Genomic DNA, 16,128 nt, shown 5'->3' with positions numbered 1-16,128 from the left:
GTGTGTACTTATGATACGGCGGGCGGAGTAATCCCAAGACGTTAAGAAAAAATAATTTTGAAAGCACTCTCAGATCTCAAAGATTCCTTTGCCAACTTTGTTGGGACAAAAAAGAAGAAGTAGAAGACTAGAGAGGAAGAAGAAAAATCTCTCATTGAATATTTTTGTTTTGTTATTGTTTTATGACTGACTGGGTTACAAGATGTCCAAGTTTCACAATAACAAAAACTAACAACAAACCGCATCATAAGTTAAAAATATCATCCTCTTAAAGTGTATATAGTCCACGTCTCGTTTGTTCCAAGTACCTAAATCATGTCCTTTTGTCGAATCACGGGTAGAGCTCGGAGCCTCCCAAAGCCAAACTTCTTTCCCATCATTCCACCCATTTCTCCCGGAGATGCGCGAAGACTTTGTCGCATTACTGGACGGCGAATGGATCGCCATAACTACGTACCTCTCATCGAATATGGAAAGCGTCCAGAGACTTTGAAATGCTCTGTTACTCAGGGTGCCAAAAATGTGCCAAAACGAGGGGAACACAAGTTTCGTCAAGACTACAAATACGTGACACCTATACTTAAAAAGGAAAGCCTGACAGATGCTGCGGATATTAAGGCCTTTGAAGATTTGCAAAAAGTGCTTAAAAGGCTCAAGAAAAATATTCTGGAAAATGATGATAAAATGTTTGTGTATATGTCAAGTGCATCCCTTTGTGGTCTTATTCTCCCAGCTGAGGTTGAAGAGGCCATCAAGTTAGGAGAAATAGAGAACATTAGTGTGAGCAAGAACTGTGATAAAGTCATGTTTAAAATCCGAGGGAAACCCACTCTCTTTGTCAATTTGAAGGAAGTGGACTCTAAAAATAATAATATTGGAGATTCCCCCATCTTTAACGGTGGTGGACAAAGCAAAGAGACTCTCTCCAAACAAAAAAAAGTACTGGATGAAAAGAAACGAAAGAAAAATAAGCTTCTGAATAAGAAAATATTTGAAGATCTTGAAAAAAAGGCGGATGACGATATGGATAAAATGGAAATAAAGCCCTCAGGCAAGGAGAAAACGATATTTGGAGCTGGAAAATCCAAAAAAGCAAAACAATATAGACAAAAGTTGAATGATTTCAGGGAAATGTACGATCCAGAAAAAAATATGGCTATTTATGGGCCACAATGGAAAAAAGTCATTTGTAATAGGGATCAAGATTATAACTGGGAAGTGATTGACAAAGTGAGAGCCTCTGAATTGGACTCTGCCACCGTTCCAAATCAAATCAAAATTAATGCGGTGTCTCTTTCAAACAACAAACTCATCAATAGAAGGATAAAAAATGTCTATATACCTGATCAATCCGGATTAGACATTGTTCCGGCCATTGAGGAAGTGAATATTATGAAGACTGAGCACGTAGTCAATGCCATCATACCCCTCATTAAGGACTCCAAAATGGAGAATACCTTGTCACATCTTCGTGGAAGAGGATCTCTCAAAAGTATGTTTGCAAATGAAGAGTCCCTTAAAATCCTTCCCAAGCTAAACGAAATCAAGCCTCCATTTGAATCCTCTTTTCTTCGACCTGGTGTGATTTACGATCATGGAGATGGCCTCAAATATTCTGAAAATGCTGGATCTGCCCCTGATGGAGCAAATGTTATTGTAGGAGCTATTTTCCCAGAGAATTATTTTCTGCCTGGAGAGTTCTTAAATGATGGCTTATTTATTCCTGGACAACGAATGAATTCGGTCAATGGAGAGTTTATTCCTGGTGTAAGTGTTAGAACAGATGATGGAACCTTCTCCTTTATTCCTGGCATATTTCATTTTGATGATGGTGGAGGAAAAACTACTTCTTTTACAGCAGGTCAATTCATCAATAATTCAGATGAACAAGCAGATTCCCTGATGTTTGTAAAAGGTCAAGTACTCCATACATCTAGAGAAGCAAAATTTGTTGAAGGGGAAACGGTATCAACTGCAGACGGTATCAAGTTTGTTGCTGGTGCTGAAGTAGACGATGCCTTTGTTTGTGGAACTGTGATAGACTCTGGTGATAATGCAGGGAAATTTATGACAGGGCAAATGATAAAATCGGGAGATAATCCTCTCGAATTCATTAGTGGTGTAATGGGTGAAATAAATGATAAGCCTGCTTTTATTCCGGGTCAAAATCTGGGAACTGGCTTTTTACCTGGACAAATAGTCAAGTCAGATTCACTAACCTTTGTTCCTGGTGAAGTTGTTATTAATTCTTCCAAGAATGTTCCTCAGTTTATCCCTGGAATCAATAATCCTGAAAATGAGGATTTCCTGCCTGGATTGGTGGACTGTACTTCTTCCATTATGATGGAAGGAAAATTGGTTGAGGTCAACAAGGAGTCTCATTTTATACCTGGGAAAACCGTCAAAGGAAAATTTGCCAAGGCTCGTAGAGATTCACAATTGGCAAACATTGACGTGGGTTACTATGATGCTCCATTCATCATTGATGGGGAATCTTTGTCTGTTATTCATAAGAAAGTAAAGCCTAAAAACGGCTTCTTAGTTAGATGTGAAATAAGCGACAGGTACAAATTTGTTGAGTCGGTTGAAACCCCAGAGAAATATAAGGAAATCCTTTGTGGAAGAATGGAATGTGGAGAGGAAGGACCTAAGTTTGTCGCTGGGAAAATCATGGAAATTAATGGAACCAAAACTTTCATACCTGGTAAAGTTTTGGAAGATGGCGTCTTTGTTCCAGGTAAAATGATTGAGACTAAAAATGGGCCCAAGTTTGTTCCTGGACAAGTAATCGAAATTGATGGTGGGGAAAAGTTTATTCCAGGACAAATTATGAATGATGAAAAAGACGGAATACCGAAATTTGTTCCTGGACAAATTATCAATACTAAATCTGGGCCTTCTTTTATACCAGGACAAGTTATTCGAACGGACAATGGTCTAAAATTTGTTCCTGGTGAAATTGTTGAAACGGAAAATGGAGCCTTCTTTGTTCCTGGACAGGTCATGGACTCTCCATCAGGTGCAAAATTCCTACCAGGACAAATAATAGAAACAGAGGAAGGACCACGGTTACTACCACCTGATTTGTTTGGAAATCTGGAATTCTTAGTGCAAGGCTTTGACATCAACAGCGAAGAAGCACGCTTACTCCTTGGTCGAAGTTCTAGTAGTGATGACATGTCTAACCTTTTGGGAGGAATCGGGGGTGCTACAGTATCAGGAGAAGCGCTTCAAGCATTGGCTGAAGGGTTCGAACCAAGGTCAGGAAATGTTATTTCGAAAATGGGGGATGGACTTGATGTTGATACTGTGTTGAGTGACGAACTCCTCGAGAAATATGATGACCCCGATATTCGTCGATTGTTGAAAACTATTTTCTTATCAGTATTTTTAGATACAGCATCAACGGCAAATTTAGTGTACCGAGTTCTTGAAGATTATGTCTCTCAAGAGTTGGAAAGGGATTTGGACGGAACGATCCTTAACCCTCAACTTAAACTAAATCCAGCTATTGAAAAGCTCATTCAAACATTTAGTGAAAAGAAAAACAGCTCCATGGATCCGGAGGAGGCCAATGTTTGCAGTCTTGTGGCTGGACTTATTACTTGTTCTATTCCTGGAGCTTTACGTGAGAGCTCCGACTCCCATATTGACTTTGAAGAAAGTCAGTTTAAGGAAACTCTGCTTGCATACATTGAGGAATCCATCCAAGGTATTTTAGAGGAAGAGGGAATCCCCTCCTCTGGAATGGAGAATGACATCAAGAAACTAATTGACACAGCGAAAGGGCTCTCAGTGGATGAAAACAGGAACTTCTTTGCTCGTGTAACAGCACTCACAGAGGGCCGCTGCAATGAGCAATTCATGGAAAATTTAATACGAACGCTCTCTTCCTCGTCTTTATCCAATGTAAGATCTAAAATGGACCTTCAAGAACTATTTACGACCCTAGTCACCATATTGAGCCCTCGACAAGATCTCCAAAACGGATTTAAACAAATGTTTAATACAGATCCAGAATTTATTCAAAATGTACTGAAATCACTCAAAGAAGAATCTGGAAAAAAAGGGGACATGAACACTATTGATGTTTTGCATAGTGCAATTAGCCACTCCATTACTAGAAGCTGTCAGACTAAACTAGATGACGTCATGCATAAAGTCGAACTGGGAGACTTGGAGTACGTCATATCAATGTTAGAACAAGCTCTCGGTTTGGCCAAGTATTTAGGAAAAAGAGATATTGCCATGACTATTACTGAATTGCTTTCTGATCCAATTCGCTTAGAAGTAATTAAAGACGACCCTGTGGTCAAAGACGTACTTCAAAAGATCTTGGTGATGAGAGAAATGGCCTGTGTGGATGAGAGGAAAAAGAAAAAACTCTTGAAACTTCAAAAAACAGCCATCCATGGAACTAATCCAGATGATGATACGGACGATGACAGTCTTAAGGAATTTGTTAATCAATCCTCCGCCCTCATCCGCCCTCCCAAACAACCCCCCAAAACTCCTTTCCTCGATTCTACTACTAATAAACTTCAAAGATCTAAATCCAAATCTATGATTCAAAGGAGTAAATCCACCATCATGTCTGCAAAGGATATCAGCATGAACACCTTCATGGCAATGAAAACCAATGATCAAGATGATAAAACAAGTTGGCTAAAAAACTTTTTATCCGAATCCATAGCTGAAGATGTTCCATGGGAATGCTCAAAAGCATTGATACTCCTCAAAGAAGGCTATCAAGCCATTGTACCTCGAGAGGCATCTAGGAGCATCCTCATGGGAGAAGCAAGTTATACTCTCATCGATGATAATGGAATCGAGTTTTTCCTATCTCCTGAAGACCAAAAGAAAAGAAATGGGCGAATAGATGATCCAGAGGAAATATATCTGTCCCGATCCTCAAGTTTATGGAAGCCGAACAAGGATAGAGACAATCAGCAAAGTCATTTTAAGGTGAGTGTTTGTATAAATACCAATAAAGGATGTGAAAAGGTTCGAAATCTTCGTGAGCATACATTTAAGTAATGTATATGTTGGTAACCTGCCAGATATCAGAGCTCTCATTAACTCCTTATTTTGAAAATCCAAATGTATTAGCTATTAGCGATATTTATAGTGATCTCTATAAGTTAGTGTTGGATTGATCTAAACAAACTAAAAAGACTGCAGTCATTTAAGTCCGGTCTTAATAAAGTTTGTCACACCTAGGACCCTTTCTTATTGATCATGGTAATTAAAACAGCTGAAATGACATACTTACTAACTATATCCTTTCAGCTCTTCAACATTACCTCCTTCAAGAGACAAGATATCTGAAGGTGTGTGACTAAAACTTATTATTATACCTTTTAGCTATCATCTATTATTTTATATTATTCAAAAAATTTCAAAAACCCATAGCTAATTACAGAATTGTTTATATGACGTTCTGAGCTTTAGCTACACGTGATGGTTGCTAAACATCATCAAAAATCACCTTCATTATTTTTTTTATACTCCTCTTTTCATTTTTTTTTAATAACACACGCAGAGCTTTAGTTACACACGCTCGTTGTTAAAAAGGAGTTATCAACAGACAAACTTTGCTTTACAAATATAGATAATAAATTGAAAGTGAATAGTTCAACTTTCCATTAGTTTAGTATTAAATTGATAAGAAAGGTATGAGGTATTCAATGCAATTTTCTTCATTTCTAAGTCAAATTTGTTTTTTTTTAAATGTTACAACTGTTCCAGGCTACAAGGAGAGTTGCACATGTGCAATCCGTGAGAAAACTCCTCCTTTCTATAATAAAAAAATAGATTTAAACAATAGGACATATATGGTATTATGTTGAGTAAAGTTTTGGCGTACCTGGGTCAAAGGAGCTTCGAAGCACAGATAACTATAGATTTTTTAAGAGCGCTAGTGTTGCGTAACATCACATCAACAGTTGTATGTCTCTGCTGTATTATATACTTTATATATGTAATGATAAACTATTATAGTACAAATACCCCAAAAATAGCTGACGTCATCTCTAGTCGATAAAAACGTCATCAATCCAAACTTTGTCACTCTATATATTATCTATCTTTCCCAAATTATCTAGAGAAGGTAACTCAGAGACACTGTTTTCAGGATCCTTTTTGTTGAAAATAACGCTAAATTTTGTGACGTAATAAGTATAAATCTTACAAATATTAGAAAAGAACTACAAATATTCAGGACGTGTACAACGGGGGTGTGGAAGAAACACCCCTGGATGGCGTATTAGATAAAAATGGTGGTCAGTCAGGATTTAAGGTTATTTACGTATTGACTTTAAAAAACATTTAAAGGCTTTTTGAAAAAATAAAACATACATTTTTTTTTATAAGGACAACTGTTTTTCATAAAAATAATACTCTGTAAAAAATTGAAAAGGGCCCTAAAAAGCTCATTAAAAAATAAAATGAAACATTTGGTTAAAAATAAACGTCGTTCAATTAAAAATGAATCAAATTATTTATTAAGAACATTTTTGGGAAATATGCACGGACCCAATTTTTTTTTTCAAGGAAAAAGTATTAGAGTCAGAAAAAATGAGAAAATTTTGAAAAATAAAAAACAAAGAAAATTACATGAACCGACCCTAAATATATTGCTGGCACTCAATGCATAAATCAAGATAAATTAAATTGATCTTCCTGACGTCAAGTCTGCCTGGGGTGGTAGAAAAATGATGACTCTTCTCTCTAAATATCTCTCCCCATGGGGCCCCACCCTATGCAGGTATTCTACTACTCTTTTAAGAAAATGTTTGTTATCATAACATTTTGGACATAAATCAGTTATTTATCACGTCACAAAAATTACTACTAATTTTATATATATGTTATTGCAGAGGCGTTCGCAGAGGGAACCCCGCCCCCAAAATAATAAATTTTTTGATTATTACTAGAAAATTTAATATTTAAAATTTAATTAAAGTATTCAAAAGTTTTTCTCATAAAATTTTGTTTGTCTGTGAAAAGCTGTGGACTTTTGAAATTTTCTTCCGAAAAATTTAATGTTTAAATATTTTTTTTTAATTTGAAATTTTTTTCCAAAAATTCATTTTTTGTGAACAACTCTGATATTTTATTTATTTTTTTTTAATAAAATTTAATTTTTTGAGAATAGCTTAGGACTTAATACTTTTTTATTTATTTAACTTTTTTTAAATAGTAATGAATTTTTTAAATTTTTCTGAAAAAAATTTAATATTTTTATTAATTTTTTTTTTTAATTTAATTGTTTGTGAAAAGCTAAGAATTAATGAAAATATTTTCAAAAATTTAACCTTAAAATTTAATTTTAAAAAAAAAAAAAAAAATATTTATAGTTAAAAAAAAAATTTAATTTTTTTAAATAATTCCAACAACCAGTCCACCCTTCCTCCCTCCAAATATAATCCTACTGACGCCCTTGTATTGTTTTGCTATTATTTCTCTTTATCATTCTTTCTCACTGAGAAGGAAGAAAGAAAACAAATTCCCCATTCATCATGATGCTAGTTAGACAACAGGTAATGAAGATAAACTCTATCCAAGAAATGCATTTGATTCTTGCATATCTCTTGTACTAAGAGATCTATGCTGTCCACCTATGCAAATGATGAGTTTACGAAGTATCCAATAATAAGCCGAAAATACCTTCTCCTCTACTGCCTTTTCCACCTCTACCACTACCACCTACCCCTCTTTCCCTCCCTCCCTCTCTCTATGTACCTAACTACTTGCATGCTCACCGGCGCTTTGGCTTCCTTCTTTCTCTTTTAGGTGTGCGGTGTGTAAGTACTTAATCTTAGTACTTTTCCTTTTTACATGTCACTCAGTCGCACCACGATATTATTTTCTTTATAAAAAAACTCTGCTTTTTCTTTTTATATCTCTCTTTTTAAATGTTGTGTAAAGTCTGTTGTGAGCGAATTATTAGTTACTTTGAGTAGTAGAGTTATTTCCCCCTGCCTCCTCGTTTCATTATCTCCTCTCATTCTTTCAATAGGTTTTGAAAATGACGAGTAACGGAACACCGCCACCTAGCAATGGGACTCAACCCAGAGACTCAGAGATTGAAGAAGAGACCATATCCCCATCTACAAATGGACACCCTCCTCCATTGTCTTCCCCTCCTCCACCCATCTCATCGTTGGATGGAGAGCATGATTCAGAATCATCCTGTAATGTACCTAAGAGGAAATCACGGTTTTTACAATCGTTGAGGGATTCAGAAGACCGTGAAGAAGGTTTAAGTCTTGCTGATACAAATTTGGATAAATATAGACCTCATAATTACAACATTGGACCTCGCAAAGGAGGTGAAAGTAAGATAAATTATAATCCGTATGATAGTTCGAACTTTTTTTTATATTTTATTTTCCTAACTTTAGAAAGCAGTTAATAAGTCAACAAATACATTTATACTAAATACTTTTAGCGTTCATAAATCCATCATACCGAATCTCTTTACCTTAGTTTTTATTTTTTCTTGTAGAAAAGTTATGATTAAATGATTTTTTCAAAAAAGAAAAAGAAAAAGAAAAAAATCAATGTAATAACTCAAGTGATAAATGACTGAGATAATAATTTTCTTATAGGTGATGATATCAATGATATAATGGACTTTTACTGTAACCTCGGGAGCCGTGCTCGAGCTCTACGACGATTGAACAATTACTCTTCATTTGCAGCTCCTGAGAGCAATGGAGATGAGTATGGACGAGATAGAGGAGAGTCCTCTGATCCAGATCCTTATCAAAACGGGGGCCGAAAGTACTCAGCTCCTTCCATGGGCTATGGGAGTACTCAAAATAGAGATATAGACGATGGTTTCAGAAGTCTTCGTCGGCCCAAGAAGCCTCATAACTATGGTGGATATGATGGCGAATATGAACCAGAGTCAGCTCCATCAGAGCGATTGAGAATGTCTCAAAGTCGAGACGAAGAGGAACTGGATGAAAACTCACGTTTTATCATTGATAAGGCACGATCTGTTCGGAGTAATCCAGTTTGGGATGAGCCTATCAGCACAAAGTACGATTGGAATAGTGATAGTTTCTTAGAACCCCGGGATCCACCCCATAACAATGGTCATCAACGACCAAACCTAGAGGACAAGGAAGACCGAGATAGTACTCTCAATCCAAAAACTAGGGATCTACTAAATAAACTGAAAAAAAGCACAGCAGATTTAGAGGACATTAATTCAGACGAGGTCAAAAGACCCCAACAGAGAGGCAGCTACACTAGATATTCAAGAGAGCCTGATGATTATCCATCAGTAAAACAACCAGCCAAGAAACCCTCTCGATTTTTGAAACAAAATCAACCTCCGCCTCCGTATTATGACGACTTTGAAGATCGAGGTTCGTTAGGACCGTCATCACGACGAGATAATGAGTATTCAAGCTATAGAAGTACAAGATATGATCCTGAACCATCATATAACAATGATCGCTACGAACCATCGTCATCATATTACCCTGAAGATTCCTATTCATCACAAATGAACAATAGGGCTCCAGATAACCGCAATCAGAGAATGTCCAACTTCGACAGACCGTATGGAGGAGGAGGAAATGGATATCGGGAGCCCTCTCGGAGTGGAAGAGATCCTTCCAATAGTCGGTATAATAGATATTCTGATTATTTGGAGGATGAGGCACCACCTCCCCAAAGGAATAATGGAATGTATGGGGGTGGTGGCGGCAATAGAGGCTATGGAGGAAGAAGGGAGCAGCCGGCTCGCTATCAAGATGATGATGACATCGACACAATGATAAGTGACTTAAAACGGAAAACGACTGGTAGAGACATGAGAGCCGTAGCAAGTAGAATAGAGGGAAGAAATGTTACTCCACCAAGGAGCTATGGACGCTATGATGATAGAGACGATGGCGGCGGCCGCTATGGAGGATATTATTAAACTTATATGTATACCAATCATTTTGTATGCTTTTCATTCTTTCTTTTTTTCTAATTAATAAATGTTGACTATATATTTATCCTGATTTGAATACTCGTACATAAAGATGATGAATATCAGCCTTTGTTAACGCAATCCTTCGCAGTCTTTACTTTTTTTAATTTATTGAAAATTTGCCAATATTTGTATTCTTCATATTTTCATGCATATTACCTACATTGTTTTAAGTAACTCCATCAGTGTGGAATTATGTTATTTTAAATGTACGCCCATGGCACCCCCTTGAGTCCTTGAAATCTATTATTATTCGCGTTCAAGAACATTTACCTCTCTGTTTTGCTCCTACTACATAATTACTTAAATCCTTCTCCAGATCAATTGTAATGCTATTAGTATTGGGACAACTCAAAAAAGTATCGGCTCTACCTGATTCGATAATTTTTCGATTCAACTCAATTAGTGAGCCAATTTCCAAATACGAAAGACCCAGAGTATCCTTGATATTTTTTTATTATTATCACGTAAGGCTCATCGAATGTTTTGATTTGTGTGGGTCTATTCCAGGGGCGTCCGAAGGATTTTTTTTTTGTGTAGGGTTGGTTTTTGGATTTTTTTTTAGAAATTAATTTTGTAAAATATATTTTTTGGAAAGAAATTGTATATTTTCGGGGTGTGTAGTTGAAATCTGGACACTTTAAAAAGAGAAAGACATAAGATACAACCATAAGAATAATTGATTGAAATTTCAAATATAAAATTTATTTATCTGCTCCCTAAATGCCTATATTTTTTTTTTTAATCTTTCAAAAAACAAATTTAGCCCTATTTTTGCGTAAAATTTTTTTATCCTGACCAAAAAAAGGTTAAATTAAAAAGCAAAAATTCCTTATTATTATTATTTTTTTTTTTTGGTGCTGGGTCACACTGCTTTCAGCCCATCACTTGCGGACACCCCTGTGTTCCTAAGTGTTTTTCTAATATATCACTATTTCACTTATTTGTAGATCCATTATTACTTCGTCAGAAGTGGGGATTTGATTTTTGTAGAGCGCAAAGAGAAGGCGGGAGCACTATTTATAGTATTGTACCTTTGTTAACATTATTTGTATTCTATATGATTTTGAATGGAGAAAATAAATATCTGTTTTAAAGTGAAGAATCTTGTCTGTATAGTGACGTCATTGGGCGCATTTTTACATAAAATACATAAAAAGTAAAAATGTAGAACTTAAAAAAAAAAATCCAGACTTTTAAGTATTCCATTATCCATGATATTTTTACATTCCGCTCAATTTTTTTTCGTTCAGCCGTTATTTCCGCTCCGTTCCACTTTCCAATTATAAGGTAGTACAGGAAGATCCACAGAGAGAGGGCTGGAGGAGCTGTAGCCCCTCCCCCCCACTAAATAAAAGAAACTTTTAATCTAAGTTGAAAATTAAATTTTCAGAAAAAAAGTTTCAAAAAATTTGATATTTGTAATATATTTTTATTTTTCAATTTTTTCCCCCGAAAATTTAATTGTCTATGAATAACGATAGATGTTTGAAACATTTCTCCAAAAAATTAAATATTTGAATTTTTTTCAAAATATTAAATGTTTTTATATTTAATTTTAGAAATTTTTTCCTAAAAATTTTATTGTATGGAGAAATTTTTCAAAATATTTTACAAAAATTAAATTTTTGAGCATAGCTATATATTTAGAAATTTTTCTCCAAAAATTTTCTGGATTTTTGAAATTTTTTCCCAAAAAATTTAATTTTTTGCAAATAGTCATGAATTTTTGAAGTTTTTTTCCAAAAAATCTATTTTTTTGTGAATAGTTATGGATTTTTAAAAAAAAAAAAATTTAATTTTAATTTGTTTTCAATAATTTAATTTTTCAAATTTGTTTCCAAAAAGTACTGATTTTTGGATTATTTTGAAAAAAAAATCATATATTTATATATATAAACCTACGGACTCCCTTATAGTACCATATAAATTGTACGATAGCTAATTGCGACTTCCACTTTGATAGTGACACATCTTCCTTGAAAGAGCCAGAACTCTGTTTCATAGGACGAAAAAAAAATAATATTTCTCAATGACTACAGATGAATTTCCATGACCATTTCGTAAACTTTTTGTAAATATTATTGGAACTCTAAAACTTCATCTATAGCGTTCACCATTAAAAAAATAAAAAAAGATTCTGTGTCGTTCAGCGTTCCGTTTATTGAACACATGTTCCATGGAACGCCGTTCAAATTTTGCGTTACGTTCACAACCCTGTTTTTTTTCTCCATTGATTCCTTATTTATAAACGCTTTACTTAGGTTTTAAAATTATTCTCTATCGTTATATTCCTTTATTCTTGTAAATTTTCGATGAGAAATTAAAAGCATTGCTGACTAACCTTGTTATAATAAATTGACTATGACAATCTATTAAATAATGAACAAAGAAAAAACCACATCCCGATTTTGATTCGGTCTACTTTATGGACAGCTTTTTTTGGTCTCAATTTATGGATCGATTTTTTTCGGTCTGATATATTATGAGATATCTTTTTTTTCTAGATCATCTGTCATTCATTTATTTCAAAAAAATCTTAAAAGTACAGGAGAAGTTCTAGAAAAAATACTGTATACATATAAAAAACGGCGAGATCAAAATTAATACGAGCTATCTCTGTTTAAACTTTGTATAACGTCATAGTACTTGAAAAAACATATGATGTCATGTTATAAACAATTTATCTGTAAAATCAGTCTAGATTGATTTTTTTGGGACCGAATTAAACCGAGTTTTTTCCTATGGACCGATCTAGACCGAATTTTTATATGAGACCGGTCCAGATCGAGTTTTCTGTTGGACCGAACTAATTCGTTCCAACAAAAAATAAAACAGTCTCAGACGGTCTAGAATTTCCAGACCGAAACCCAACACTAGTATTTACGGCACTAGAGACGTCATTGAGTAAAGTTTTTATGATTCATACATGTTCTGAAGATTTAGGAGGGGAAGTTAAGATTTGGGGACCGATCATTCCTAGTTCTGACTATACGTTCGTTGATAAAATAAATTATCCAAAATGCAGGAATTGATATAGTGTAATTATTATAATATAATTTTAGATAAAATATCCGCATAAGTAATCAATTATTTAATATGATAATCGATAACAAACAACCCACTTTTTATGGTAAGATATTATATGAATGCTCTTAGAGACCAAAATATGAAACACATTTTTGCTGTGGAATGTGTGTATTTTGAAAACAGCAGTAACTTGGATTATCAGACCAACACTAGTCAATATATTTTTGGCCTTGGTTTGAAATGGCGTGTTGCTGATTGTTTCTATCTTTATAACTCAATGTTTTTGGTTTTGTGGCTTATAGAGTGTAATATTTCGTATAGAATAAAAAAACCTTGTTAGCTTAATAAATATAGAAAAATATTTTATCAAGTTACAAATCTTAAGAAAATTTAAATTATTTACTTTGTTAAGATGTATTTTTATAATAAAGTTGTGTCCTTTCACTTTACGACAAACTATCTTTTTTTTTATTATGATCAAAAATGAGGAATTTTTAGATTTTCAAAGAAAAAGTCATTTATTCGTCATAATTTTTATACTTACAAGGCATTTCCTTCTGCAAAAATGATTACAATATTTTTTTAGTCTGTAAAAATGTACCTACAAACTATATTTTTTGTTTTTTTCTTTTATTTTGATCTTTCAATGCAAAAATAATACTAAAGCATGCAGATGTAAAAAAAATCATCAAACAAAACTCTTTATAGATGATAAAAAAGTAAATTTGGAGTTATAAATGTCATTTTCATGTTGAGGTAAAACCATCTTAATCTAAGGCCACAAAGAGTTGAAATTTTGTTTGTTTCATTCCTCGTTTTTGTGTCAGTCCTTATTTATTTGGTCCAGTCCGGTTTCGGACCCCCTATCAGTCCTTGGAACCGGTCTTTAAGACCGTCAGTCATTCGAACTGTCAATACTATGTAGAACTGAGTAAAAAAAGAAGAAATAAAATTGATTAACGTCATAAAGGAGCGAACATTATACGTTTGAGGACTGAGCTGGACAAAGACTAAACTGGACTTCAGTCTTCAGTCGCTATGTATGGACCGATGCATCACTAATTATAGCCATATAGTAAGAGAAAATTTTAGTTTTATAAGTGTTCAATGTCAATCCATTTAGTTGTTGTATTTAGAAAGAGGGTTTCATAAAAAGGTGGAAGCTTGACTCGCAATTTTACTTGCACTGTACCTGAAACTTGCAACTTGACCTGAAGATATTCATGAATTGAGTCTTATGATCAAAGACTTACGATTAACTAAACATTTTATAGGTATATTAAATGTACAGGGGTTGTCTTGAGTGAAATAATAATATATTCACGTTTCTTTGTTGACGAATTACTAAAATTCAAAATCGAATTTAAAAAAAAATTGGAAAATTGTTATTTTATTTTAACCGAATAGTTTTAGTTTTTCTATAAAATAGCAAATATTCAGTATGGGTTAAATTTTAACTCAATTCATAATTTTAATAATGGGTCTACAAAACAAAAAGGATATGAGTACTGTAGTATTTCATTCCAGAAACAATATGTAGGCATGGGATTTTTGTAGAGAAAAACACAGTGTAGAGATTAGAAAGTGAATAAGGTGCTTTTTTCACTCTTAAATAGATCCTCCTGGTGGTGTAAACTCTTATCTTTGATGTATAAATGATCCTGCGTATCTTTGATGTATCTTTTAAAAACGTATAATAAAATAATAATATACATGTTGAAATAAAAGTTTGCAATATTTTACTGCACAAATACTATTTTTAATTGTTGAAGATTCTCCTCTCGAGTGCAGTAATACATTTGTCTCCTTCCATATTCATACAACAGGTAGCTAAAGTTAACTAAGATCTGAATTCAGTAGTACAATAAGTATAGCTACCGCTTTGTCCTTGCACTCTATGAAATGTGTTACGGATGATAGATGTGGTAACCCAAGGTTAATAGAAATACAAGGTTATACCATAACGCATGTACGACTGATGTTTGACTCCACATCACTTTTTAATATTGATGTCATAGACTATGATCTGTTGCGGGTTTTGGTAAAAATCTTTCTGTCTTGCCTTGCAATCAGTACGATACATCAAATTGAAGTCCAATTACATGATGGTCTAACCTTGTAGTTCTATTAACCTTGCTAATAACCCATTCTAAGTTTTTTGGATGGTGTGACTTTGGGTTAAAGGGATCATCAATGCAATATCTATGAATTCATTTTTTGAATTGATATCAAGTATTTTGTTTTTATTTGAGACTAAGTATGCAACAATAAACAACTAGTATGTAGGTCATCTTTTCATTTATTATGTAGTACATAAATACTCCAGTTTTGACCTTTTATATTTTGACAAGTTAGAATTTCCATGCCTGTAAATATTTCTTCTAAACTTAGTTTCATGTTTAGTTCATATAATTATTGATTGATCCCTGTGAGTGAGACATATGAAACTACTGCATTGAGAGCCTTGTTGATATCAGCTGTCTGTTATATAATTTGGGGAGAAGGATGAATTACTGCTATGAATGGGAGAACCTTCTACATTTAAAATAGCATTACTGCAGAGAAAATATTGTAATTATATTCAAATTTATATATATTTATTTTATAATGCATTTAAAAAAAATTATACCAAAGATAGGCGAGAATGCTTACTTCAGAGGGAAGAGATAATAAAGCAACAACCTATTATACAATGAACAAAAAATAAGAAAAAGCACTCACAACAACAGTTTTTCCTTTTCCAATTTTTATAGGTAGTTTTTTCATTACAATCATGTCAACTCTAGGAAGAAAAATTTAGTTACACCTTGATAAAAAATAATATGTATGTATTTACATTCATTTTTTTTTTTTTACCCATAAATAAAACCAGGACCGTGGGGATATTTTTTGAATCTACATCTGGTATCCTGTTATGCGGGTAGCTTGTCGTCAACACTTATCTTATAATGAAATAAGGTAACATTTAAAATTTGTCATATGATTTTTTTCTGTTCCGACTAACTTTGATCCCTGGATAAAGCCTATTTAAGTGATAATAGATGGGAGTTGAATGGAAGCTGATTATTTCTTTACTATTTTTTTATTATTAAAAACAATGGGAT

General features: G+C 33.7%; 1 protein-coding gene across 1 annotated transcript; it reads left to right on the top strand.

The window, feature by feature from the left end:
- Positions 1-76: 76 nt before the first annotated feature.
- Positions 77-11,096, top strand: LOC121115091 (uncharacterized). The gene is made up of 3 exons (XM_040709253.2): positions 77-4,965; positions 8,021-8,339; positions 8,613-11,096. Exons 1-3 carry the CDS (start codon positions 316-318, stop codon positions 9,938-9,940), a joined length of 6,297 nt encoding a protein of 2,098 aa, XP_040565187.1. The 5' UTR covers positions 77-315; the 3' UTR covers positions 9,941-11,096.
- Positions 11,097-16,128: the final 5,032 nt, after the last annotated feature.

The sequence above is a fragment of the Lepeophtheirus salmonis genome, chromosome 3, assembly GCF_016086655.4.
Source record: "Lepeophtheirus salmonis chromosome 3, UVic_Lsal_1.4, whole genome shotgun sequence".
In the NCBI taxonomy this organism is placed as follows: domain Eukaryota; kingdom Metazoa; phylum Arthropoda; class Copepoda; order Siphonostomatoida; family Caligidae; genus Lepeophtheirus; species Lepeophtheirus salmonis.
Note: the sequence above shows the minus strand (reverse complement) of the source record. Positions and strands in the feature narration are given on the sequence as shown.

Bases quoted from the DNA above. Each gene is read 5' to 3' on its own strand.
- LOC121115091 (XM_040709253.2), top strand. From the start codon at position 316: ATGTCCTTTTGTCGAATCACGGGTAGAGCTCGGAGCCTCCCAAAGCCA. The intron at 4,966-8,020 runs GTGAGTGTTTGT...TTCTTTCAATAG, and splicing joins ATCAGCAAAGTCATTTTAAG to GTTTTGAAAATGACGAGTAA. The intron at 8,340-8,612 runs GTAAGATAAATT...ATTTTCTTATAG, and splicing joins ACCTCGCAAAGGAGGTGAAA to GTGATGATATCAATGATATA.